The 27056-nt window shown below is 53.0% G+C and overlaps 2 protein-coding genes across 5 annotated transcripts; both read left to right on the top strand.

Moving 5' to 3' along the window:
• Positions 1 to 569: 569 nt before the first annotated feature.
• Positions 570 to 6934, top strand: MECR (mitochondrial trans-2-enoyl-CoA reductase). 3 transcript variants are annotated; one of them, XM_062611428.1, is made up of 10 exons: positions 570 to 752; positions 1812 to 1909; positions 2045 to 2176; positions 3960 to 4103; positions 4189 to 4291; positions 4573 to 4675; positions 4943 to 5016; positions 5093 to 5153; positions 5463 to 5610; positions 6026 to 6934. In XM_062611428.1, exons 1-10 carry the CDS (start codon positions 670 to 672, stop codon positions 6187 to 6189), a joined length of 1110 nt encoding a protein of 369 aa, XP_062467412.1. In that variant the 5' UTR covers positions 570 to 669; the 3' UTR covers positions 6190 to 6934. The 3 variants fall into 3 exon arrangements, with proteins under 3 accessions (XP_062467412.1, XP_062467413.1, XP_062467415.1); XM_062611429.1 differs by having other exon boundaries at positions 5538 to 5610; XM_062611431.1 differs by having other exon boundaries at positions 657 to 747.
• A 4064-nt stretch (positions 6935 to 10998) lies between these two features.
• On the top strand, positions 10999 to 21043 carry SRSF4 (serine and arginine rich splicing factor 4). 2 transcript variants are annotated; one of them, XM_062611415.1, is made up of 6 exons: positions 10999 to 11130; positions 15568 to 15710; positions 16557 to 16669; positions 18366 to 18580; positions 19383 to 19466; positions 19634 to 21043. In XM_062611415.1, exons 1-6 carry the CDS (start codon positions 11024 to 11026, stop codon positions 20406 to 20408), a joined length of 1437 nt encoding a protein of 478 aa, XP_062467399.1. In that variant the 5' UTR covers positions 10999 to 11023; the 3' UTR covers positions 20409 to 21043. The 2 variants fall into 2 exon arrangements, with proteins under 2 accessions (XP_062467399.1, XP_062467400.1); XM_062611416.1 differs by lacking the exons at positions 10999 to 11130; positions 15568 to 15710 and adding an exon at positions 15729 to 16237.
• Positions 21044 to 27056: the final 6013 nt, after the last annotated feature.

Raw genomic sequence — 27056 nt, forward strand, 5'->3', positions numbered from 1 at the left:
TCTGTGTGACAGCTAGATCAGCGAGACAGGCGCCTGCGCTTCCCTTTTTCCCCTCCGATCTCATCAGTTTTAATTAGAAGGATAAATGAGACCTTTCCTTCAAGATAATTATAGAAAACAGTGAATTAAATCAGGAGCAGGATTTATTACTTGTTCTTGTCTCACCGCTTGTGTCAGGCATCTGCTATTTGAAGGAATCATCGTTTGCCATAAGGCTTCCCCCCCCCAGCGACTGGAAGCACGGACATCCCCTCCTGGGCGGCTGGGAGCCCCCATTAATAAATCATCGGAAATGGGGTATTCTCCCCAAAACAGCTCCCGTTGCGCCCATCACCGAGGCCTCCGGGCTGGCACGGCTCTGCCCATGCCACAGTTAACCTCGGAAGCAGGAGCCCGGCCCCGCGGATGCCGGGAGACCCCCGCGCTGCCCTACAGAGACCCCGCCGGCTCATCGCATGTGTGCCCGGGCCGCCTTAAGGCCGGCGGAGGGCGGGGCCGACCCGGAGGAGGCGGGGCTACACGCGTGACGCTGCCGGTGACCGCGCCGGGCTCAACCGAGTAGTGCCGAGCTGAGCCGAGCCGAGCTGAGCCGGGCCGAGCCGAGCCGAGCCGAACCCAGCCGAGCCGAGCCCAGCCGGGCAGAGCCGAACCCAGCCGAGCCGAGCCGAAATGCAGCGTGCGGCAGCGCGGGTGCTGCGGGGGGCCCGGGGTCTGCTCTATGAGCGACACGGGGAGCCCGCTGCCGTGGTGCAGTAAGGGGGGACATGGGATGTATTGGGGTGCAGGGGGGCCGTAGTGGGGTGCAGGTACGGGGGGTGCAGGGGGGCTGTAGTGGGGTGCAGGTACGGGGGGGTGCAGGGGGGCTGTAGAGGGGTGCACTGCGGGGGTGCAGGTACGGGGGGTGCAGGTACCGGGGGGTGCAGGTACAGAGGGGCTGTAGTGGGGTGCACTGCGGGGGTGCAGGTACAGGGGGGTGCAGGGGGCCTGTAGGGTGCACTGCGGGGGTGCAGGTACAGGGGGGCTGTAGTGGGGTGCACTGCGGGGGTGCAGGTACAGGGGGGCTGTAGTGGGGTGCACTGCGGGGGTGCAGGTACAGAGGGGCTGTAGTGGGGTGCACTGCAGGGGTGCAGGTACAGAGGGGCTGTAGTGGGGTGCACTGCGGGGAGGGGTATGGCGAAAGTCCCATTTTGGTGGATTTGATGCCGTGTTTTGCCAAGGGAGGACACCTCGAGGACTTGCTGCCCTGCTTGCACCAACTCAGATCACCCCTAAAACCACAGGAGGTGCCCGTACATCATCTGGGTGCAGCCAGACACAAAACCCAGGGGGGTTTCTGGGGCAGGGACACTTGCTTTTCCCTTATGGCCATTGTGCAACAGTGCTGCTGATTTGCCCTCGCCCTGTTGCTTGTGCACGTCTTGTGCTTCATCACTTCTCCTTTCTGCTGCTGGTACCCAAGTTCCTGTAATGCTCAAGTGGGGCAGGATAAGCCCCAAAATGCCCAAACTGCTGCATTTTTGTATGTAACCTGTTGAATTTGTTAAGATCAGTGACTTTCTTGCTTGGTGACCCAGGGTTTTGTTAGGCTATTGCCATCAAAAGTCTGTCTAATAAATCCGATAGGTCTTTAAGTGGGATGGAAATCAGTTGATGCCCAAGGTGTTGGCTCAGGGTTGAGGCGCTGCATGGTATTAACTTTAACCTCAATATTTAACCTCCTTTAGGAAAAAGGAAGGGATTTCAAGTAGTTGGTGGTAGAACATCACCCAAGGCTGTATTAATGCACTTTTCCTTTGTGTCTCCCTGCTCAGACTGAAGGACATCGAAGTGGCCAAGCTGGGGGACACCGATGTCCACGTCAAGATGTTGGCAGCTCCCATCAATCCTGCTGACATCAATATGATCCAAGGTACCGCTCCGGCTGCATCCTTTCTGCATGCTGTATCTTGCGGGATGCTCCCGGCGGGATGTCCTGGAGGGTTTGGAAGTGGTACCTGGGATGGGGAGGCCTGGGGTGTGATGCTCACCTCTGGCTTCCCGGCAGGGACGTACGCCATCCTCTCCCCGCTGCCGGCTGTGGGAGGCAATGAAGGTGTCGGGGAGGTGCTGGAGGTCGGGAGTCGTGTGGCAGCTCTGAAACCTGGGGACTGGGTCATCCCGGCCACCTCCGGACTCGGTGAGTGCGCGCCCGGCATCCTCAGTGCCAGGAGGCACGGCACGGCTGGGGCACCTTAGTGTGGGCAGCAGGACAAGGGAGGGGATCCTGCCCCTCTGCTCCGCTCTCCTGAGACCCCGCTCGCAGCACCGTGTGCAGCTCTGGTGTCCTCAGCATCAGAAGGGCATGGAGCTGCTGGAGCAAGGCCAGAGGAGGCCACGAGGATGAGCAGGGGCTGGAGCAGCTCCTGCATGGAGCCAGGCTGAGAACATTGGGGCTGTTCAGCCGGGAGCAGAGAAGCTGTGTGGAGACCTCAGAGCAGCTTCCAGTGTCTGAAGGGGGCTATAGGGATGCTGGAGAGGGGCTCTTCATCAGGGACTGTAGGGACAGGACAAGGGGTGATGGGTTCAAACTGAAACAGGGGAAGTTCAGGTTGGAGATAAGGCAGAAGCTCTTCCCTGTGAGGGTGCTGAGGCGCTGGCACAGGGTGCCCAGAGAAGCTGTGGCTGCCCCATCCCTGGCAGTGTTCAAGGGCAGGTTGGACACAGGAGCTTGGAGCAAGCTGCTCTAGTGGAAGGTGTCCCTGCCTGTGGCAGGATTTGGAGCTGGATGAGCTTTAAGGTCCCTTCCAACCCAAACTAATCTGGGATTCTATGATCCTTGCTCCCTCGTGAGTTCTTCCTGCATCCCCCCTACCTGCAGAGCACCTTCTTGGGGTTTTTGGGATGCCCAAACCTGCATCCAAGGCATCTTAATTTCTCACCTCTTTATATCTTGGTTTAAGTTCTGTTATTTCCAGGGGTTATTTTTAGTTTTAACATGTTTCTTTTCAAAGCAAGCTCAGTGTCTGATTCCTGACCACAGTGAGTGATGCTCTGCGGATGCAGGGGGGGCTCAAGGGAAGGATGGGGTTCCCCAGGGAAGAGGCTCCTGTGCATGGGACACGTGCAGTGCAGAAACCTGGAGCACTTACAACAGCAATGCCATTACTTATGCTAAACTTGAACTTAGAAATAATTCACTTTTCTATAGCATAGACCCTTTATGGGGCTTCTGTGCCAGTAAAAAGCATCGCAGCAATCTCCGAACAAGCATGTTTTGTCACATCTGCTTAGAACTTCTTTAAGGACCTGGGATAAAGCATTTACCCTGTGCAAGGTCATGGTTACATCTCATTACAGTGTTCTCTTTAATAGTGCTCTGATGGGAAAGCAGGGGGATTTATTTTCCAACAAATGTCTCTTGTGCTCCTCCAAAATGCCAATGGCCAGACAAATGATGGGTTCTGGTTTAGTGCAGCAGCTTGTTCCTCGCCTGTTTCCTCTTAAAAGGCTTTTTTTTCCCTTGCTTAATGGGAGAAGGCAAGTGATGTCGTTGAGATCCAAATGTGATATTTTTAAACATAAAAAGCAGAAGTAAATGGATGGTAGGGGGTTAAATCAGATCTAAGTATAGAGGGAGTAAATCTAACTAAATTGGCTTTGAATATATGGGCTCATCTGTAGGATGGGGAGTATTTCCATTATCTCCACACACTCCCTGCACCCAGGGAGCCCTGGTCTCATTATCCCTCTGGGAAATGATTCGCCTTGGCTGGGTGATAAATCTCAGCAGGCAACGGGGGATCCATCCCCTGCCTTTTGCACTGTTTTGGCCGTATCCATGGGGGAGGCTGTTCCATAAAGCACCCCCCCCGCGTGGTGATGCTGCTGTGACCAGCGCCAAGGCTGTGGTGCGTGGTGAGGTCTCATCACCGTTTCCTTTCCTCGCCCACCTTCCTGCCTGCGATGCCGCTGGTACCCAGGGACGTGGCGGACGCAGGGGGTGTTCCCTGAGCGGATGCTGCTGAAGGTGCCCAGTGACATCCCGGTGCTGAGCGCCGCCACCCTGAGCGTCAACCCCTGCACAGCGTACCGCATGCTGGCTGACTTCGAGACCCTGGCGCCAGGTACGGCTTTGCTGGGTGGAAGGAGTATTCCAGGTGGATTTGCCAGTCATTCCTGCAGTGAAACTCCGGGTTTGCTCATATCCAGGTGACTCCGTCATCCAGAACGCTGCCAACAGCGGCGTGGGGCAGGCTGTTATCCAGATTGCCAAAGCCTCTGGCATCAAGACCGTCAACGTGGTGAGGGACAGGTGGGTCCATGGGGAGAGGGGAAGGTCTCCTGTAGGGCAGGAGCTGCCCTCAGCCTGGGCTGGAGGTTGGCCATATGGCAAGCTGGTGGTTGCCATGCTTAGGCACGTTTGGGAGCTGGATCTGGTCGTCCTGCTCATCCACCTCAGGGTTTTCACCTCTTTGCTGCTCCAAGCTGTCCCCCAGCCTCTGCCCTCTTGTCCCCAGTCCAAGCAGGAGGGAGGAGAAGGGGACCCTCTGCTTTCTGGCTTATTGAGTCTTTGGTTTCTTTTCTTCCCCCCAGGCCTGATCTCCCAAAGCTGGTGGAGAGGCTGACGGCCCTGGGTGCCGACCATGTTGTCACAGAGGAGATGCTGAGAAAGCCAGAAATGAAAGATATATTTAAGGTACCCCAATGCTGATGCCAGCAGAGACCATCCAGGGCTCTCCCTGCAGTCCAGTGGTGCAGGAATGGTGGGAAGGACAAATCTCTCTCTAGATCAGGACTTAGCTCCAGGTGTTGAGGGCTTTTGCTGCTACTGTGAGGGCCAGGTTACAGACCTTGCTGTCCCCAAGTAAATGGTGAGGTTAAGGCAGTTGATCTCTCAGGGACCACGATCCCATCCTTCAAAGGAGCCCTAAAATTTGGGCATCCCCTCAATACACTCTTGCAGAGCATCCCAAAGCCCCGGCTCGCCCTGAACTGCGTCGGAGGCAAAAGCACGACGGAGATGCTGCGGCATCTGCAGTAAGTTTGACCGGGTGGTGGCTTGGGCAAGGTCAAATTGGGGACCACTAAACCAAATCCCCCTTTCCTCTTCCAGGCCCAAAGGCACCATGGTCACCTACGGTGGGATGGCAAAGCAGCCTGTGATGGTGCCTGTGGTGAGTACTGGAGGTGTGCTTGGTGTCCCTCAGGGTGTGCTGAGGTCGAGGGAGGGGATTCTCCCCCTCTGCTGCGCTCTGGGGAGAACCCCCCCTACAGCCCTGATCCAGCTCTGGGGCAACAGCACAAGAGGGATGTGGAGCTGCTGGAGCGAGGCCAGAGGAGGCCACGGAGATGCCTGCAAACTGGGAGCCTCCAATCTTCTCTTTATTTAAGTGATGGGGTCCATTATGGGCCCGGCTGCTTTGCACCCAGCACAGGCCTCTTGCCTTTTCCAATGGAGAATCTGGGCTGCTGTAAAATCCCAGCAGGGAAATAGCCCCATAGAGGCAGAGCATGGAACCCAGCATCTCCTCTGGGCTCTCCCATCCCTCTCCCCGCAGAGCGCCTTCATCTTCCGGGACGTGCGGCTCCGCGGCTTCTGGATGACGCAGTGGAGGAAGGACCATGAGCAGGGTGAGCTGGGGGTGCTGAGGGGTGGCACTGATGCAGTGGGTGAGCACCGGCATGGGGGCCAAACCACCAGTGAGAGCATCCATCCCTGGCAGCGCTCCAGGCCAGGGTGAACGGATCCTTGGGTGATGTGGGCTAGCAGGAGGTGCCCCTGCCCATGGCAGGGGGTTGGAACTGGATGATCTTGAGGTCCTTTCCAACCCAAACCCTTCTGTGATTCTGGTGTAAGTCCTTGGGGCAGCTGAAGCACCCGCACTGGGTCTTGCGGCTGGGACTTGGATTTGGAGTTCCACCACGGCGCTCTTGCCCCATCCCACATATCCAAGCTGGGAGCACATCACACCCCAGGACCCTGCATGGCTTCTTGCGGGGCTCTGGCCCGGGATATAGGGGTGAGAGCTCCCTCCTTCCCTCGCAGACCAGCAGAGCGTGGCCACCATGATGGATGCCCTGTGCCAGCTCATCCGCAGGGGCCACCTCACCGCACCCACCTGCACCCAGGTCCCTCTCCAGGACTACAGGGAGGCTCTGGAAGCTGCCATGAAGCCCTTCACGTCCTCAAAGCAGATCCTCCTCCTCTGAGCTGCAGCTCGGTGCTGCTCCCCACAGCCACGCTTCCCCTTGCTGCCTCGGAGGGGCTCAGAGATGGGGGGGGGAAAACCTCCAGATCTGTTGATTTTTGTCTATTTTCACACTTTGAGGAGCCTATTTGAAGGTTTAAAGCCCTGTGCAGCTCCGCACGGCTGGCAGCGTGCACCGCTGATGTGCAGGGAGCCTGCATCTCGCTTTACCTGGGGGAGCTTGCCTGCAGGAGGATGCTCAGGGAGCGCAGGGGCTGCATTGGCTCAGCTCAGGGAGGCAGGAGAGCAGCGGCTCTCCCTCACACGAGTGTTTTGGGGCTGCTTCCTGCCTGTGTTAGTGGTGCCAGTGTGGTTCTGCTGTTTGCACTGTCCCCATAGGTGATTTTTGGGTGCTTTCGGGTCACTTTGCAGGGTATTGCAGGGCCTTTCTCCCAGCTGCATTCGCTACTGCGGCCCCTGAGCCACCTCCATGTGCCCCCTCCCAATGCAGCAGCCAAGAGCCCATGGTTTGGGGGCATTCCCTCCACTGAAACGCAGGGAAAACCCAGGTTTTTCTCCCTTTTAACATGGTTTTTCCCCACCCGGCCCATGCTGTGCTGCAGGACGGGGGCAGGGGATGCTTATGAAGGCCTGAGCACAAGGGGGTTTTCCAGCCTTTGGCAACACTTGATCCCAAACCCGACCTCAAACAGCAAAGAAAGGGGAGGGGAAAGCTCAAGTTACCCATGGGCAGGAGCACTGAGAACAAGAAGCACTGATGCTTGTGGTGCCATTGAGCTCCTGGCCGGCTGCCTGCAGGGCAAAGGGGGGCTTTTTGCCCAGCCTGGATTTGACTTGGGTTTTGCTGCTCTTCCACTGCTGCTTGCGAGGAGAACCTCATGGAATTCAATGTCCAATACAAGCCTGGTTGTCCAAGCTGCTGACAATAAATGGCTCTGTGCTCACATGGGGCTGCATGCCATGAGGGTGGCACCAGTGGGTCTTTCCTCGTCCTGCAGCATGGAATGGTTTGGGTTGGAAGGGACCTTCAGGACCACAAGCAGGGACACAAACACCAGGGTTTTCCATCCTATAAAGCTTCAATTGCAGTTGCAGATAAGCAGCATCCTGCTAAAGGCAGCTGGGGGATGGATGTGGTTTGGGGCTCCTCCATTAGCACCTCCTGGGCACCGAACCCAGCACTGCCCTAAGGCAAAGACCTTTGTTTCCCCACAGTTACCGCAATGGGAACGATGGGGCTCATCCTAAGAGCAATAGGGCAGGGGGACAAGAGCCTGGAGTCCCTTCCAAAAGGCATTGCAAAGCCTTTCACTGCGTTTGGCCTAATGCAGTGCTGGTGCTGGGGGCACCACGTTGGGGTCTTCTCCCATGGGTGTCCTTCACGTTGGGGCCTGGGGGGAGCTGCAGCGGCTGTTCCCAACCGGTCACCAGCACCTTCTGCCATCGTCTCCATCTTGAGGAGGTTGGGGTGATCCCTCTGGAAATAGGGGTGGTGGTAGAAGAGCAGCTACAAAATGCAAAGGAGAGGAGTCAGCTGCGAGCGGTGCAAGGAGGAGAGGCAGAGATCCGGGAACTCAGGATCCGCATGGGAAAGGGCAAACCCGAGGATTCCAAAGGACTTCCTGGTGCATTTTAAACCTCTGGTTTGGGCTGAATTAAGTGTTAGGGGAGAGTTTAGGTCAGTGCTAACCACCCGTGTGGGTGCAGCTGGGAGCTGGGAAGCGCAGGGTCTTCAAAAGCCTAAAATCCAATGCAGAAACCCAAATAGCTCTCGTTTTGGAGCACCCGCGTGTGGAACGGGCCTGTTGGAACGCTGCTGGTGCTGAGGTGTCTCTTGTGAGCAGTCAGCAGCTGCCAGGAGGCAATGGAAACGCTTGGTGCAGGCAGATACGGAGCAAGCACAAGAAAAGCACCAGACGATGGCACCGTCTTTGTGTGTCACGGGCCCAAAGGCAGCAGAAATAACCCAAAGCTCTTCTGCCAGCGTTCCTGCTCCTGCGTCCAGCGTTGCTGAACAGGAGCCCTTCGCTCCCATCCCATCTCCTCCCTAGCAAGACTTGGTTCATCTGGACATGAACCTCTCTCCCTGCCTGTCCTGCGGGTTCTTTTGTGTGCGGAGGAACCCACGTAGCTGCCCCAGAGCAGGCTCTGCTGCAGCTCCTTGATGGGGTGTCTGTGACCATGCCCTCTTGGCCTCAAAGATCTCATGGGGTTCCCCCTGCTGAGCCCTTCCTTGTGGAGGGGTTTCCCTGCGATGACAGTGCAGCTTCCATTGCTGCCCCAGCAGATGGACTTGGACTGGAAGCAGCAGCCAAGCTTCCAGAGCACAAAGGGGAAGCAGGAGGATGCAGACGGGCTGGGGCTGGCAGAGGTCTCCAGGACACAGAACTGCATGGTCAGGGCGCGGGATGCATCAGGCAAACCCTGACGGGTGCTTTCCTTTGTGGGAGGTGCGGTGGCAGCACCCCAACGTGCTCCGGTGTCACCTCCTCGATGCTGAGGATGCCTCTGGTGAAGGCATCTCTATCACCACTTGGTTCCTGGGCTTGGCTGCAAGTGGTCCCCGAGCAGCCTGAAGGGCCGTGGCACCGGCGGCCTCTCCATCCTCCAGCATCGCCGTGACACCGGTTGTCCATGATGGCTCCATGACGGTTCCATGCGCGGCGCCCATCTCCTGGCAACAGGAAGCAGGAGGCAGCAGGAGTTGCTGGAAAGCCGCGTTGTCTTCTCCTGGAGAGAGCTGTTGTGAGCCCAGAAGTGACCCCTGCATTAATGCCCTTCCTTTCCATGTGTGCCGAGGGGGATGCCCATGGCCTCTGCAGTGTCCTGCAGGTCCCACAGCTGGAGCTGGAGCCAGCATCCAGCTCCCTCTCAGCTTCCCTCCTGTCCCTCAGGCTGGGGACCGTGTCCCGCAGCTCATCCACTGCTGCAGGAGGTGCTGCACCAGCCACAAGGGCAGGGACACGTGGGGCACCCTGAGCTCCGCAGCCTCCCCTGGCCCCAGCCTGGCTGATGGTGACACCGGCCACCGCCACGGCAGCGAGGGCTGGGCTCCCACACTGGGACACGGCCCTGAGCTGGGTGCTGAGCATCCCCCCCGAGCGGGCCAGCTCTGTGCACCCGCTCCTGGGTTCGGGAGGAGTTCCCATGGGAATGTTCTGTCTGTTCAGTGGCTGTTTCAGCACAGCTGAGGCTCCTGGGGAAGGCAAGGACAGGACTTGGAGCTCCTTTATAGGTGTCCCTGCCCACGGCAGGGGGTTGGAGCTGGATGAACCTTAAGGTCCCTTCCAACCTAAACGCTTCCATCATTCTGTGGTATCCCCTGTGCTCTACTGAGGATGTTCCCATCCCCTCAGCTCCCATTTGGCACCACAGGAGCTCTTTTGCAGCAGAGGAGATGCCTGCAAACTGGCAGCCTCCAACCTTTACATTGAATTGATGGGGTCCATTATGGGCCAGGCTGCTTTGCACCCAGCACAGGCCTCTTGGCTTTTCCTATGGAGACTTTGGGCTGCTCTAAAATCCCAGCAGCAAAATGGCCCCATAGAGGCAGAGCATGGAACCCAGCATCTCCTCTGGGCTCTCCCATCGCTATGGAGGCAGAGCAGCGTCGTGTGGCCCAGAGCTTTCCCGATCGGTGCCGCAAGCGGATGGCAAAAGCATGGAGAGGACTCTGGGATGGTTCAAAGCACTATTAAGGATGACATAAACCAGAGAAATTAATGCAAAGCTTTAACCCCCTTGTTTGTTTGACTGGGCAATAAAACCTAACAAGCGTTTGAGAGCTCCATGGCACATGATGTTCCCGAGCGCTTTACTCCTACACCAGGGCACGAAGGAATAAATAACGGAGTTTAACTCCACTTGTCGGATGAGCTGGATCCCGGTTGGCAATCCAGCTGCTGGCATTGCACACACGCAGGATGGAGGTTTTGGGGGTGATGGTGGGGGTTCTATAAGGGTGGTGGCTGCTAACCTGAGCCTCTGCTGGGGTTTGGTGGGATTTAGGCACCCAATGTGTCAATTGAAATAAGTGTGTGTCCGTCCCCCCCTAAACGGCATTTAGGGAGCTGCAAGAGAGGTGTCGCAGCTCATTGATGGGAATGAGGAATGGCTGAGCATGGCCAGCAATGGGGGGTGTCCCCAGGGAGGGATGCCATGGGGCATCCTGAGCACCCCGGGTGCAGGGATGGGGGATACCCCTCTGTGTCTGGGGAAGGAGGGGCCTAACAATATCTGTTGTACTGGGGACACCCCACAAGGCCCTGCCCTATAGAGGACCCCATAAGCACCTTGGTATAGGGGACCTCCCCACACCAATGCCTGGCACGTGAGGAAAGGGGACCTTGTGGGGTGCCCCCAACCCATGAGAAAGGGAACTGCCACCCCCCCCATGGGGGACGTACATGGCGGAGGAGACCCCCACATGTCCTTGACCATGGGAGGGCAGCCTCCACCACCACCCTGTTCATGGGGAATGGCGTCCACATAGGCCCCCCAGACCACGGAGAAGGGTGACCCCCGCACACCCTATTTATCACCCCACAAGCGCCCTGACGCATGGGGGCCTCCCATTAGCGCCCTGCATATAGGGAAAGGGGAAATCGATGCGTCCCCTCCATACGGGAAACGGCCATACAGCCATACAGCGGCCACACAGCGGCGCGGCCCCTTTAAGAGCCGGCAGGCGGGCTTGGGGGCGTGGCCTGCCTTGCCGTATTCCTATTAAGGCCCTCCCCTCTCTTCTTCCCGCGCTGCGTCATGACGTGACGCCGCCGCCTAGCCCCTCCCCCTTTGCTCGCGGCGCGCCGCCGGTGCAGCCCCGCCCCTCGGCCATGCCGCGGGTGTACATCGGCCGCCTCAGCTACCAGGCGCGGGAGCGGGACGTGGAGCGCTTCTTCAAGGGCTACGGCAAGATCCTGGAGGTCGATCTCAAGAACGGGTGAGCGCGGCCCGGCCCCGGGTACCGGCTGGGACGGGAGGGAAGGCCTCTGCTCACCCCCCGGCCCGGTCCCGTGTGGGTCCGGCGGGACACCCGGATGTCTGTGGTGATGGGGAAGGGGTGAGGACGCCTGGGTTGCCATGGCGACGGGGTGGATGGGCAAGGCGGCTGGGCCTGCATGGAGGGAGGGTAGGAAGCTTTGGTCCATGATGGGGGGGGGGGGAAATGTCTGGGTTCCCATGGCAACGGGAGGAGGGCATGATGCTGGAGGCCCTGCTGCAGGTGCTGGGGGAGGAGGACATCCGTGCCCTGACCCCTTTGGTGGGGAGGGGGGGTTCCTGAGGGGTTCCCCTGTGCTCTTCACCCCGGGGTGAGCACCCACCCCAGGTGGGCAGAGCTCCCCCCCCCCCTTCACAAGCAGGAATCCACTCTTGGACCCCCACCTCTTTGCACATGTGGTGGCATCATCCCATGGGGGTGTCCTGCACCTCCACATCCCTGTGTGTTCTCACCCCTGTGCTGTCCCAGCCGCTCGGCCCTGGCTGCCTCTAGAGGGTCTGGATCCTGCTCCCCAGGACAGGCAAGTGTGGCTTTTCCAAGAGAAAACAAATTTCTCCTTTTGGAGGTCTTTTTTCCCCCAACACTTTAACCCCTGTGAGTGCTGGAGTCTTTACTTTTGACAAGAAACCCAGCTAGAAGCCTTCCTTAGGAAGGAGTGGGAGATGGATTATTATTATTATTATTATTATCATTAGCCAAGAGGTCTTGATTTCAGTTTCTAAGTGGAGAAGAGGAATTTCTTGTAAAAGTTAGTCCTTGAGCATAAAAAGAAAGGCTCATTAAATTTTACCACTGGTGGGTGGACATAGAGCAGGTTTATAAGGTGAATAAAGTCCATTATTAAAACAAATGAGTGTGCATGTGTCAGTGTTTTAACCAACAGCTGCAGGCTGCAGTGAAGATTGCCCATGACTGGAATATTTGAGTGCACTCTTCAGTCCCACTGTGTATCCTTGAAATTGGTTTTTGGGAAGTCAGTTTTCCTGTTGCTGAGTAACCTTTTAATAGGAGAAAAACCCCAAACCAACCAACCAACCTTTCCTACCAGCTGTAGCACTGCTGAGTTATGACTGACATGCCTAATGGACCTCTTTTCTTGCTTTTATTGATAAATACCTACTAAAGACAAGCCTGAGGGTCCCAGCTCGGTGTTGTTTAGAAGCCACCTGCAGGGATGTGCTGTGGGTGCAGGAGTTGACTTTAGGGTGTGCTTGAGCAGCCCAAACTTGTGGTATCTTAAGTCTAAATGGTAACAGATACAGGGGGGAGGAGGGCACAGCCCATCTGTATCTAAAATCCAGGAGTTCTGTGTGTGATACCCCTTCTGTTCCAGATCTAGAGGCAGTTTGGTGACTTCACTTGGAGGAGACAGTTTAAAAGCTGCAGATAACAGAAGGAAGCTCAATGTCATTGAGTTGTTCACCTGCTCTTTGCTGCTTCTGTGGCAGATTGCTTCAGCTGTGAGTTAGAGCTCACTCTGTGTTTCTAGGATTAACTCAATGGTTTAATTCCTCTTATAGCTTTATATTCTGAAGTGCTTTCGTCAGGCTACTCTTGGGTTATTAATGCCATTAACTTCAATTAGAGCTGTTGGTATTAAAACAAAGTCAACTTGGTTTCACAACATAATGATACCCAGTGCACCCAGATGATGCTCAGGTGACCTGCTAATGAATTGGGCTTTAATTCCAGTGGAATTAAAGCAGCCCTTCCAGTATCTAAAGGGGGCTACAAGGATGCCAGAGAGGGGCTCTTCATCAGCGATTGTAGTGATAGGACAAGGGGGAATGTTAAAGGTGCAGTGAGCACACTTTGAGAGCATCTGGCCATAGGCAGCAGTTGTGTACCAGGGGATTCAGGAAGCTGCCAGACCATCAACTTGATTAGTTGCAAGGAGAACAGGGTGGGAGTCGAGTGCATCCCTCTTTATTGGGAGCCTCCTGATCCTCCCTGGAGCCGCAGGTTGAGCTCAGGCACGTGGCCACCCATGGAAACTTCATGGATTTCTGCCTGTGTTAGCTGAGAGCAGCTTCGAGGTCCTTCTTGGCATGTGGAGTTGGTGCTTTTGGGCTCCATCTCAGCACCAGCCATTCATGAGCAGCGGGGGAAAAAGACTGGCACCTGTGGAATGCTGTAGAGGTGGGTTGTGGGCTGGTGTGGAGAGGAGGGTGTGGAGCCAGCTGGGATGATCCAATGGGACTGAAGAGTGATGCAGGTGGGAGAGAAGGATGAGGGTCTGCCTTTGGTTTGGAGTATTGAGCAGTTTTAGAAAGTCACGTTTTTTCCTTTCACTTCAAATCCCACCTTTTAGGAGGCTCAGAATGTTGGGATTGTTTGGGATGAGGATGTGCTCCTGTAGCTTCTGCCTTGTCTGAGACGTGAGCAGAAAATGGTGGAGCTTCACATTACCTGGAGTAAATCACATTGGCTTTTTTAGAAAGTAATTTTATGCCACATATGAAGTAGTAATAGTAGACATTTAAAAGAAGATTTACTTGCACCGCTGTCATATACCAGCAGGTTCAGATTGCTGTAGTTAAGGCTGTGTCAGCAGTTGTGGCTGTCTGTGGTGTAAAACTGCTTCTGAAGGCTTTTATTCACAGCTTCTAGATCATACAGTGCAATATTACACACATTTAACAGGTGGGTCAGTATTGCTTTCGTGTATGAGTGATGTGGGGAATGACTTTTAGTGTTCTCTGAATGCAGTGATCTCTCAAGGTTTGTATGAGCTTGTTTGTCTTAAAAAGAAGGTGGAAGTTTCTTCTTGTAACTCCTGCTTTTTACTTTTCCATTAGAGTAAGAGCTTATTCCAGGGCTACTTGCAGCTTACATATTGAATTGCTAGAGTGGGGCCAGAGAAGGGCAATGGAGCTGGAGCAGGGCCTGGAGCACAAGTGTGATGGGAAACAGCTGAGGGACCTGGGGGGTTCAGTCTGGAGAAGAGAAGGCTCAGGGGGGACCTGATGGCTCCCTACAACTGCCTGAGAGGAGGATGGAGCCAGGAGGGGCTGGGCTCTGCTCCCAAGGAACAAGGGATGGGACAAGAGGAAACAGCCTCAAGCTGCACCAGGGCAGGTTTAGATGGAGCTGAGGAACAATTCCTGCCCCAAAGGGTGCTCAGGCACTGGAACAGGCTGCCCAGGGCAGGGCTGCAGTCACTGTCCCTGCAGGTGTTCACACAGGGTGGAGACGAGGTCTCAGTGCCATGGGGTAGTGGTGGCCTTGGCACTGCTGGGGTAAGGGTTGGACTGGATGAGCTTAGTTCTTTTCCAACCTAGCCCACTAGTACTGCGCAGCGAGGCATTGGTGGGGTGCCATACTTCGGTGTGTAACATGGGTGACCAACAAACAACTGGGAAGACCAAGTTCCATGCTGTGCTCTGATCAGATGCAGACATTATCCCATTATTCCAGCTTCAAATGTCTGTGCCTTTATTGCATTGCAAGTGCTGGTGGTACCAGGCACTTCAGCCATCAGTGATTCCTGTTCGGATGAGATCTCATTGAAACCTTTGCGCTCGCTTGCTCTATTTTTGGAATTGAAGGGAAGAAAGTTGCAATTGGAATGGTTTTATAATGACTGTGATTGTTTCAGTTGTTATAAATCAATCATTCTTTCTTTCCGTGAAGCTGTGGTGCTTGCATGTGAAAGCAGTCATCTATTTGAGGTGCTGAGAGGCATTCTGAAGGGTTTTGTTAATAGAGGTATCATTGCACAGCAATGTTGGTAGGGCCATGGTTGGGGACCTAAGAGAAGAGGACAGGGTTGTTCTGGATTGTTTAAAACACCAGCACTCACCAAAGTTCCCTCCTGTGGCTTGCTAAGACCTGAGTTCAGGGTAATGTGTTTGCCTACAGCAGCTGAAAAGAGGCTGTGATGGGGCTGCAGCATCCTTGGCTGCTGCTTGGGGGACTCTGGGATCCAGTCTGAATGGAGAAGTGATTTCAGCTGCAGGTGGGCTCTGAGCTCCAGTAAACAGCCTCTGCTTTTTGTCCTCTTCCCCTGATCCGTTGGGATAACGGGCATTACACAATGCTGGGGTTTAACTGGGTGTACAGACCACTTGTGCCTGTGGAGATGAACAAGTCATTCCATTCGAAGTGTAGGAATTAAGGTAACTTCCTAATAGAACCAGGAATGAATGCAGGGCTTTTCAAAAGTCAGGATAAATCCTAATCCAGGGAACTTGGAGACTGTGATATCCATCAAATGCCAAGGGAGCCTTCAGGAGGTTACAACCAGGGCTCACCCGAAGGACAGCACAAAGAGAGGGATGCTCTTGGGGCTCTGCAGAAGCCTGCTATGGGATGTCCTGGAGCACAGATAGCTCAAGGTCAGTTCCTGGAGTGCTTCTTTTCCTCTCCTCTCCCTAGGTACGGCTTTGTTGAGTTTGATGATCTCCGGGATGCAGATGATGCTGTTTATGAGCTCAATGGTAAAGATCTCTGTGGGGAGAGAGTGATCGTGGAGCACGCCCGAGGCCCGCGGCGCGACAGCAGTTACGGTTCTGGACGCAGTAAGCACTCCCATGCATTTGTATCCGTGACTTCTTTTAAATAAAACATTGTGTTATTTTGCTGATTTATTTAAAGTAATTTTAAAAGAAACTGCTCTCAAGTTGTGCCTAGTGCTTTGTAACTGTAAATGTAACTGTTGATCGCAATCTTTATTAACTTGTTGTATTAAATGACTTTAATGGATAACTTAATAAAACAGTTTCTCATACCATTTTTATTATCATTTCGTTTTAACTATTTGAATGGTTTATTTGCACTGTGATGTTTAACATAGTTTAACAAAGACCTCAATGTTTTAATTGAAAGAGTCCTTTGAGGCTAAGATGACTGCCCGTTCCATTTGCTGGCCTTGGGTTACCTTTCCATGAGTGGCTCTTTGACCTTTGTGGCCCTTTGACGACCGCAACCTTTTCCCATTAGACCTGGGTGGTGAGGATCCCAAGGGTTAGAGACAGATGAGATTAATCTGAACTAGGTGCCTGAAAAGCTTTATTCATGTCAGATATTCAGAAAGCCTTTAAGCAATGTAAGTAGCATGAGTAAACTGGCTCAATTCGATTGCTTCTTTCCAACTGTTTTAAAGATTAAACTTAATTGCATGCTCCTCATAGCATAATTCTAATGACGTGCCTTGCTTTAATAGCGTGCTCATAGTAAACTCTTCTTAATGCTTTGGGTCTATGTAATGTTTGCTACAAGGGGGATGGAATTTAGGCTTGGGGATGGGGGGGGGAATCACTAATGTCTTTGCAAGCATACGGGGCAGAAAAGTCTTTGTGTGGATGTAGAGCGAGCGCTCCATTGCCCCAGCTGAAGTACTGCTGTCTGCTTGTCACCTCCTAAAGGTGGATATGGTTATAGAAGAAGCGGAAGAGATAAGTACGGTCCTCCCACCCGTACAGAATACAGATTGATTGTGGAAAATTTGTCAAGCCGCTGCAGTTGGCAAGACCTTAAGGTATGGGGCCCCTTTCTTTACCCCCTCGCTAGTGGCACAAAGGGTAAAACAGTTAGTGTCCGTTTCCATAAGGAAAACGTATGCACCCATGTTCTTTACTCCAACTTGACAGTCTGTGCTCTTAGGCATAAAAGTAATACACACCTTAAGTTGATATGGAAGTGTATTTGCATACGGGAAATCATTAATGCAACATGAGGACCTGCACCTTTAGACTTAGGGTCTGGACAGTGGGAGAATAACTCTTTTCCCGTACCACAAACCAGCATCACGTACAGATGTGTTTTATCTTTAAGCCCTGTCCAAACAGACTTTAATCATGCCAGGGGTAGGATTCAGTAGAGATGGAGGAGTTTCCCCTTGTCCCTTTGGATTTTCCTCATCCACATGGAAGGTGCTGGAGCTGTTTGGGAATTGTAGCATCGTTCTTGCACAGCCTCTATTAAGAATTTCCACACCATGTAAAGAGTTTCAGGGAAAGGATGCTTCCAGAAGGAGCAACGGGGCAAAGCCTCTGCCAAAAGCTAGTATTTTCTGGAACCCAAAGGAGTGGAGGGGGATTATCAGCAGTGCTGGGTAGCACTGCGTAGCCCAGTACCTCCAAGTATGCCGGAGGTGAAGTATTGACTTACCTACATCATGGATAGAGGGAGCAGGATTTCAATAGTAGGTGCAAAAAGATATTTTATCCATCTCAAACTTAGCATAGTTATTTCCTTATCAAACACAGCAGCAATGGTTAAAAGCCCTTGATCTTACAGGATCGCTTTCTTTTATGGTTCTCTTTTAAGGATGAGTAAAACTTGTTCTAAACTAACTTTGACGTAGTAGAAACTGGTCTGTAATTGAAAATGTAACACTAGTTCAGGTATGTACTGAGATTCTTCAAATGTCTTTTGTTGTTAATGCTTCACACCATCAGTAGCTTGTCTTTGCTTCTGGTATTAAAACTTGTAAGTAGAGCATGGCATGATTAATCCTCTACTGGATGCACTGCTTTGGGGTCTGAATAGCTTTCATTTCAGTAGACTTCAGCTGGGAGTACCTGGGTTGAAAACAGACTGAGCTGGGGTTCTGTGCCTTCATTCCATCGCAGCCAAAGTCTGCAGTGGCTGAGGGCTTGCTCGAAGCAGGGCAGAATGGCCCTCCCTGCTAAGCAGAGGTGTTTAATGAGTGAAATAGGGAAGCCAGGAAGCATGAAGTGTGGAAAATGAGTTGAGCTTTTACTTACTGGAGGGTCCTTCCAGCAGAAGGAGATGTCACCTAAGTGCAGGACAAAGGGAAGTCCACTTGCCTGTAGTCTTCTTGCCTCTTCATATTCAACCTTTATCACCTCTCCCAGGTTACCTTTGAAAACATGATTTAAAGAGCAAGCATTTGATATCCTTAATCACTGTTTAATTGGCAAATTATTATAGTCCAGTTTATTTCACATTAGACTTGAGATGGGAGACCTTAAATTACAGTTTGGCTCCAGATTATCACCACCTTGGTTCTAATCCTGACAGCAGAGTGTGTTATTTGGCTTGCTCGGAATCCTTGGCTTTGGCACTGCAAATGCTCTTTGGTTTAACCCTTTGCTGCCATTGCTGTTAACAGAAGAGGCCAAGTGGACCTCACTGCAGGAATGGACAGGGTCAGCCTGGAAGCCTGGCTCTGGATTTGAGGCAATGGTTATTCTGTCCTCTTCCTCTAGGATTATATGCGTCAGGCAGGGGAAGTGACATATGCAGATGCACACAAAGGAAGGAAAAATGAAGGTGTGATTGAGTTCAAATCCTATTCTGACATGAAAAGAGCCCTTGAAAAGCTGGACGGGACAGAAGTAAATGGCAGGAAGATTAGATTAGTGGAAGACAGACCTGGATCGAGACGGCGCCGCTCTTACTCCAGGAGCCGAAGCCATTCAAGGTATGTGTCTATAATGTAGCTCAGGATCACTCTAGGTTGCAGTGACATGAATATACAGCAGGTCCCTGTTGTAACCTGCAAGTAACCAAGGGCCGTGAGGCCTCTGCTCAGCAGTGTCTCCCTTGGTGAATGTATTTGCTGGCTATAGTATGGTGCTGTTCTTCCCATCTCCATCAAGCCCATACTCCTTGCTGTCTGGCAGAAGAAAGCTGTATGGCAGGTGGAGCTGCGCACACAGGATGAGACAGAAGGTGCTTTTAACACTTGAGCTCTGAACATTGTGTTCTGCTGTAAGCACCAGGACCAACAGTTCTTTCTCAGCTCAGAGCCCCTCACCCATTCCCTGTTACTCAGAGGTTAGCTGATTGTTGTCTGATGGAGAGAACTGGTGCAGCACACAACCCCAAGTACTTCCCCCTTTCCATTCTGGGGTAGAACTCGTTGTTGCAAGAAAAGTTGAGCAAACTTCTCCTGTTCACAGAACAGCTTGCTTAGGAAACCAGAGCCTGCAGGCAAAGCCTTGTCCTAGTGTCTCACTGGGTTCGGACTCTGGGAAATGAGTCGTGCTTCCTTATCTTAAGTAAGGTTGCCTGTTTTCTTCCAGATGAGCAACCCTGCTCACTTCCCGCTGTGGCAGTGGGGAGGAGGATGCTCTAGGTTTGTAACTTGACTGTGTAGCACTCTCACCATACAGCTGCTTGAAAGATGCTTTAATGCTGTGGGGTTTTACCCACAGGGGACCAGGGGATCACCAGCTCTCTGTGGGTATGTGCTAATGTTGAGCCGATTGATTTTGTTCCAGGTCTCGCTCTCGAAGCAGGCACTCCCATAAGAGCAGGAGCCGCAGTGCCAGTAGCAGTCACTCCAAGAGTAGATCAAGATCCAGGTATGTCTTTGTGTTGGAAGAAATAGGGGCTACCCACCTAAATGAGAAGCATCATCCTAAATCTGCAGTAGGAACATTGTTTTCCTTTCCCTGACCATATTATGCCCACTATTTAAGTGCTAGTCAAATCCAAGACACACTAAAGTGGATCTCCCTGTTGCTTTCAGGTCTGTGTCCCGTTCCAGAAGCAAGAGCCGTAGTCGAAGCAAGAGCCATAGCAGAGGCCAAAAAGAGAAAAGCAGGACTCCAAGTAAAGAGGATAAAAGTAGGAGCCGCAGCAGGAGTGCAGAGAAATCCCGAAACAAAAGCAAAGATAAATCTGAGAGCACTCTCCATAACAGTGATGAGAAAGCAAAGAGCAGGAGCTGCAGCAAGGAGAAGAGCAGGAGCAGGAGTAAGGACAGGGAAGAGATGAGGGAGAGCATGAGGAGCAGGAGCAAGGAGAAGAGTAGAAGCAAAGACAGGGAGAAGAGCATCAGCAAGGCTAGAAGCAGGAGCAAGAGCAGGGATGAGAGTAGGAGCAGGAGCCACAGTAAGGATAAGAGGAAAAGTCGGAAGAGAAGCAGGGGTAACAGCAGGAGCAGAAGCAGGAGCCGCAGCAAGTATGAGAAAAGCAAGAGGCACAGCAAGCGAGACAGCAAACCAGGTAGCAAGAAGAAAAGGAAGGATGGCCACGAGCGGTCCAGGTCAGACTCCAAAGAGGAGCATCCAAAATCAGAGCCTGTCAAAAAGGAGGCAGAAGGTGAGGGTGAGGATGCAGCCACATGCCCAGTGTCTCGCTCCAGGTCTAGGTCCATTTCCAAGCCAAACCTAAATGTCAAATCAGATTCTCGTTCCAGGTCTAAGTCTGTTTCAAAGCCTAGGTCCCGGTCCAAGTCTAGATCTAGGTCTGCCTCTGGGTCACACTCCCCATCGCAGTCAAGGTCTCGCTCCACGTCCTAACCTTGCTGCACCCACACGTGGACCGGTTGGAGGAGTCTTTTGTACATGTGTAGTAGTCGTAGCGCAAGTGATTGAAGTAGAGAACACATCGATGCTGTGTACTTTCAGGAACCCCAATGGGATGTCTCATTGTTCATGCAGTGCCCGCTCCCTGCAGTGCTCACTGGTGCACAGCTGCTCATTCTCTTTAACTCCACCTCTTCCAGAGCACCCAAATCACCCTGTTTTTCCAGGCAGAGCCTTGCAGGGAACGTGCACTGCCCCGTGGTGGGTAGATGGGGTTGCAGAGCTGACTGATAGGTGGGTACGATGGCCTCAACAGTCTTTGCCCTTGAACTGATGCCCTTTGATGTACACCATTTAGTGGAAGTGCTGAGTCTTCAGTTTCATACTACTTTTGTTCCATGTTTTTTGGACTTAAAGTTGTGAATAGCACAGTCAAAAAGGGAGTGGGTGGGTGGGGAAAAAAACAAGAGGTACTTGCAGCGATCCATAGGGAAAAGTAGAGTTCCGTATTGTGGCAATATCCTTGTTTTGTATTATTTTTTATTCTATTTATGTTTTCCCTGTCTTGCAGAGTACAGTGATTCCTGTGCCCATGAGATTTGAATAAAGACTATTTTTGCTTGATGACATTTGGTGGTGGTTCCATGACGTTGGGGTTGGTGGTGGTTGACATCAACCGGTGTAAGCTTGGATTTGCAGGAGCGTTCCTCACAGTGAATGGCTTCTTGCTTTAGAAAATCACTTTGCTATTGCTTCTGCTTCTGATGTGATTTCATGGTCCATGATTGTGAGGCTGGGATTTCACTCGTGATCCATACAGGAAGGCCCAGGTGGGACGAAGACGTTGCAGATTGGGATAGCACAACCCAGCCTTTGCTCCAGGCACTGTGCAGCAGCACTTAATGGCTCCTCAAAATGGGGGAATTGTTGCTTAGGGATTTCCAGGAATGAGGGTTCAGTCCATGCATGGTCCTCTCCTGGAAGGGAGCTGCTGCACAGAAGCCCTGCCAGCTCTGAATCGCAGGGCTGCTTGTGTCACATAAGTCAAAGCAGTGAGAGAAAAGGGCAAGAAGCCCCGAAATAGGGATCTCAATCAAGCTCCCGGCAATTAAAACCAATCCATGAGCCTGAACAGGGATGGGTTTGTTAGCTGTGAACTCCTTTTGTTCCTTGAGGAAACCTGGGTGCAGCGTGTGCTTCAAACCCCATCTGCAGCAATAGGGATTAGCCGGGGCTGGCTGACACGGAGGAGGTGAGGAATACGTTTGCTTTCTGGCTCATTTGGAAGCTGGGTATTTTGAGGGATGCAGGCCGTTATCCTGTGTATTCCAAATGAGCCGTTTCAAATCCCCTTTGTTATTCCCCTGGAATCCCAACTGTGTTTTAGTGGTCACAGCTTGGGGCCTGCTCGTGCTCCTTGCTCGCCATGGAAAAACCCCAAAGCCCCATTAAAAATCCCACCAGCGCTGCTTTTATTGTCTTGGGATTCAAACACAGAGGAAATAATGTTGGGTGAGAGGAAAAAAGAGTTTAACAAATGCAGGGAATAGGGGGGAGTATTTTACGTGAATCAGTTCATCTCCATCCCAGTGCCAGCCCCTATCCCACTTCATCCCCATCCCAGTGCCAGCCCCTATCCCACTTCATCCCCATCCCAGTGCCAGCCCCTATCTCACTTCATCCCCATCCCAGCCCCTATCCCACTTCATCCCCATCCCAGTGCCAGCCTATACGAATGCTTGCTGTGTCCTGGTTCATCCCCATCCCACTACCTGCGTGTCCCAGAGCCTGCCTGATCCCAGTGCCCAAGTCTGTCCCAGTGCCTTCCTGCCCCAATGCCCCTCTGTCCCAGTATCCAGTCCCATCCCAGTGCCTCCAAGTCCCACTGTGTGGTGGTTTAAACCCAGCCAGACAGCTCGTTCACTCACTGCCGTCCCCCTACTCCCAGGGGGACGGAGAGGAGAATTGAAAAGAATCCAACTCCCCTGGGTTGAGATAAGAACAGTTTAGTACCTAAGGTATAACACAAATCACTGCTGCTACCACCAGTAATAACAATGATAAAGGAAATAACAAGGGAAGAGAATACATCACCTCACCACCAGCCTGACCAAGCACCCACTGATACCTCCTCCAGCCCTGCAGTCTCCTAGCCCTTCTGAATAACTCTGAGATACATCCTGGCCATGACGTGCTGTGCTATGGAATACCTCTTTGGTCAGTTTGGGTCAGGTGTCCTGTCTCTGCTTCCTCCCGGCTTCCCCTCCTCCCTGGCAGAGCATGAGGCTCACAAAGTCCTTGGCCACACCAAAACATCATTGTTATCAGCTCTGTTCCCAAGCCAAAAGTCAAAACACAGCACTGCACCAGCTACCAAGGAGAAAAATGACTGCTACTGCTGAACCCAGGACACACTGCCAGCCTGTCCCGGTGCCTCTGTTCCACCATCTCCCCATCCCAGTACCTGCCTGTCCCAGCACCAACCCATCGCAGTGCCTCTGTCCCAGTGTTTCCATGTCCCAGTTCATTCTCGTCCCAGTACCTGCCTGTCCCAGTGCCTGCCCTGTCCCAGTGCCTGTCCCAGTGCCTATCCCAGTGCCTGCCCCATCCCAGCACCAGCCGTGTCCCAGTTCATCCCTATCCCAGTGCCTGCCCCATCCCAGCACCAGCCCCGTCCCAGTTCATCCCCATCCCAGTGCCTGCCCCATCCCAGTTCATCCCCATCCCAGTACCTGCCTGTCCCAGTGCCTGTCCCAGTGCCTGCCCCGTCCCAGTTCATCCCTATCCCAGTGCCTGCCCCATCCCAGCACCAGCCCCGTCCCAGTTCATCCCCATCCCAGTACCTGCCTGTCCCAGTGCCTGTCCCAGTGCCTGCCCCGTCCCAGTTCATCCCTATCCCAGTGCCTGCCCCATCCCAGCACCAGCCCCGTCCCAGTTCATCCCCATCCCAGTACCTGCCTGTCCCAGTGCCTGTCCCAGTGCCTGCCCCGTCCCAGTTCATCCCTATCCCAGTGCCTGTCCCAGTGCCTGTCCCAGTGCCTGCCCCATCCCAGCACCAGCCCTGTCCCAGTTCATCCCCATCCCAGCACCAGCCCTGTCCCAGTTCATCCCCATCCCAGCACCAGCCCTGTCCCAGTTCATCCCCATCCCAGTGCCTGCTCCATCCCATCACCAGTCCCGTCCCAGTGCCCTCCATCCCCACACCACCTCCATCCCTGTTCCCCGTCCCGGTTCCCCGTCCCGCCCTGCCCGCGGCGCCGCCTCACCCGGGGCCGGGGCCGGGGCCGCCGCGCATGCGCTGCTCGCTCCGCGGGCCCGGCGGGGCAGGAGTTGTTGCGGGAGTTGAGCAGCGCCGGGCCGCGGGGAGGCCCCGCTCCGGGCCGCGGTGAGTGCGGGCGGCGGCGGCAGAAGCAGCAGCAGCAGCAGCAGCAGCAGCAGCCGCAGCCATCTTGTGGCGGGGGGCGGCGGGGCCGGGCCGGGCCGGGCCGGAGCCGCCGGGGTCCGTGAGGGGAAATGGCGCCGGCGGGCTGAGGGAGCCCCGCGCCGGCCCGGTCCCGGCGGGTGTGGTGCCGCTGGGCGCTGAGGGAACACCTCGGTGTCCCTCGGCTTGAAGTTGCGAGCGGGGTGGGGAAAGTGTGTTTAAAACCACTGTGGAGGGGAAGGACCGCGGTAAAGCGGCGCTGAGGACGCGCTCGGAAGTTGTTCACGGGATACGGAGCGGAATGAGCACGTATTTACCGGGTTTGGGGGTGGGTTTTTTGTGTCCCGTTTGTAACGGGTCCACGGGAGGTGCTGGTGAACACCGGGGTTACCCAGCTCCGGCAGGAACTGCTGGGGAGTGGAAACTCAAAGGATACTAAACCATAGGCATCAGTACGGGGCGACAGAATGCGTTTGGGAGACCTCCCCGAGGGCAGAAAGGGTTGAAAATAGCGATTTTTGCATGAGGGGGGAAAGAAAGAAACTTCCTGACAGCAAGTTCGAAGAGTAGAGTTAATGCTAACGGGGTTAATGGTAACAGGGTTAATGCATGAGCAGAGGGGAGGCCGGTGCCGGGTAATAGAGGGTAACTGCACCATGTTAAAAGTATGGGGTAAAGATCAGGATAGGACAATCTCAATGATGTTCGGTGTGTGAAGAAAGGGATTAGGACAGTTCTAGTGATGCTCGGTGCCACAAGGAATTGATTTGGGTTTTAATATAGAATCATAGAATAGTTAGGATTGGAAAGGACCTTAAGATCATCCAGTTCCAACCCCTGCCATGGGCAGGGACACCTCACACTAAACCATGGCACCCAAGGCTCCGTCCAACCTGGCCTTGAACACTGCCAGGGATGGAGCATTCACAGCTTCCCTGGGCAACCCATTCCAGTCCCTCACCACCCTCACAGTAAAGAACTTCCTCCTTATATCCAATCTAAACTTCCCCTGTTTCAGTTTGAACCCGTTACCCCTTGTCCTGTCACTACAGTCCCTAATGAAGAGTCTCTCCCCAGCATTCCTCTATGAGAACATTGACTCTAATTGAGCCAGTTCTCTCCCACATAAGTTTAAACCAGAGCTGCAGGTGCTTTGGGCTGTGATTGCGCTTAAGGGATAAAGAGCTCAGATCTGTGCCAGACTGTGTCAGAGCTCTTTGGTTCAGGTGTTACTGTATCCTACAGCACAAGGAAAAGGATGTTGGGTGCTGCAGACATCGTCGCACGCAGCAGTTAACAAGAACCTGATGTCTCGTTAGTGTTGGTGTTTTGCTTCCCTGCTCTTCTTGTCCCATCTATTTCAATCCTCTGTTTCTGAGGGTCTCTTCCTCGGTGAGTGTTCTACTTGGCCATGTAAGATATGTAATAATAATTAGCAGGAGTCCCCAGGGTAAGCTGCTCGATTGTAGTCTTAGAAAGTAATTACAGATGCAGTTAAAGCGGAGAACACTTCTGGCTTCTGCACTCTGCTGTGGGCCTAAAATTGATTGCACCTTCATTGTGAATAATCCCATTAAGGCTGGATGTGTGTAGAATAAATTGTAATTCACCACGAGGACAGAGGTGGAAACAGAGCTGGGGTTGGAGCTGCTGGCTACAACCACCAGGCACAGCTCTGGTTTATACCCATTTATCTTGCTTTTGTGGGGTTATTGCTGTAATAAGTGTGTTGCAGGAGGGTGAGTGGTGCCAGGCAGATGGGCTCTGCAGACAGTTCCTGACCCACTGACTTCTTGTGCCCAAGGGTGAGTTTTCTTTGCCTCAGCCGTGCTGTTTGTCTGCACCTTTTACCACCAGTTCCTTATTGACTGGTATTTTAAGGCAGTAGCAGAAGCACAGGTCTTTAGATGGACTGTTCGAAGTAGAATTCATTTAAATACAACATCTGTAATTTTACTTTATAATGGTTGGCTTGAAACTGTGTTGTTTTATCTGCAGGAGATGGGCTGGCTCTCCCTTACCTCGTTTCTATCTTCATGCAAAGCTTTTAGTCTAAACACTTCCAGGTATAGTTTTTAGTCTGCACTCCTGTGTAGAATATATATATACACACACACTTCTAGGTATAGATACATTTCATTAGCGGGGGAATATGAATTGGAGGGTGCAGCCCCTGTCTAACTTCCTTGTCCTCTTCTGTCTGAATGCTGGTATTTGTCGAGAGGTGAGAAGTGCCCCAGGCTGCAAGCCTGATGCTGGGAGCAGGGTAGAGCTTCTCCGAGGATGATGCTGGAGATACAGATGAAGGTGTGAGTATCACCTCTTCAGCCTTCCTGTGCCTCACCTCTACACAGAGAGGTTTTGGTGGCCTAAGTCCCATTATCACAACTGCACAGCTTGAGTATCAGGAAAACATAATTAAACTGGGACAAAACCAGACTGAGCCCCAGCAGCAGCAGCTCTGGACCTTTGTAGCCTTTATGTGGAATAACAAGGTGGTTCTTGAGTTGCAGTGTCAGATCTTCCCCAGACACACACTGTCCCCTCTCTCTCATAGTTTTTAACGTTGAATCCATTTCAGCCTTCTCTCAAGCCCGCCTGCACTCATTGTCTGGAGGCAGAGGAGAGGGAAGAAGGTTGCACCATGGGTTGAAAAACAAGATCAGATGCTGGGGGGCAAAAGGCCCAAATGTTTATTGTTAATGAAGGCTGAAAGCTCTGACATGTGGAATCCATTGGTGTCGAAGCAAGCAGAGATCTGACCAAGCCCTGTCTGTCCTCATTAGTAGCACTAACAGCTCTGCAGGTGAGGTTTGTGTGCAGATGTGCTCTGCTCAATTTGACAGATTAGTTCCAGAGGATGGTTCAACTTATTGGTAAAATACCTCCAAGGAATGGATGTTTTGTTATTAGATTTAGCATCAGTTGGCTCATCTCCTGTTTTGTTTTTTTCATTTCTGATTGAATCCAGCTAAATGATGGGCTGAAAGCATGGTAGATCTGAGCAAACAGAGATAGAAGCTATATTCATGAACCACACAGGATTTGTTTTGATAACCTTATTTATGCTGTAGCTTTTAAACCAAACAAAATACTGAATTCAAGCAAAAGCCATGAGCGGGAGCAGCAGCAGAGTTTGCTCTGGCTGGGTGTGAAGCAGATCAAAGCCTCCTCACATGTTACTGCTGTTTGGTAGCAGGGCAGTGCAGAGCTCGGGCCCT

The sequence above is a fragment of the Pezoporus occidentalis genome, unplaced genomic scaffold (genome assembly GCF_034315485.1).
Source record: "Pezoporus occidentalis ecotype Australia unplaced genomic scaffold, CSIRO_AGI_Poc_V1 ctg153, whole genome shotgun sequence".
NCBI lineage: Eukaryota > Metazoa > Chordata > Aves > Psittaciformes > Psittacidae > Pezoporus > Pezoporus occidentalis.

Bases quoted from the DNA above. Each gene is read 5' to 3' on its own strand.
- MECR (XM_062611428.1), top strand. From the start codon at position 670: ATGCAGCGTGCGGCAGCGCGGGTGCTGCGGGGGGCCCGGGGTCTGCTC. The intron at 2,177-3,959 runs GTGAGTGCGCGC...GCTGGTACCCAG, and splicing joins CCCGGCCACCTCCGGACTCG to GGACGTGGCGGACGCAGGGG. The intron at 5,611-6,025 runs GTGAGCTGGGGG...CTTCCCTCGCAG, and splicing joins GAGGAAGGACCATGAGCAGG to ACCAGCAGAGCGTGGCCACC.
- SRSF4 (XM_062611415.1), top strand. From the start codon at position 11,024: ATGCCGCGGGTGTACATCGGCCGCCTCAGCTACCAGGCGCGGGAGCGG. The intron at 18,581-19,382 runs GTATGTGTCTAT...ATTTTGTTCCAG, and splicing joins AGGAGCCGAAGCCATTCAAG to GTCTCGCTCTCGAAGCAGGC. The intron at 19,467-19,633 runs GTATGTCTTTGT...TGTTGCTTTCAG, and splicing joins AAGAGTAGATCAAGATCCAG to GTCTGTGTCCCGTTCCAGAA.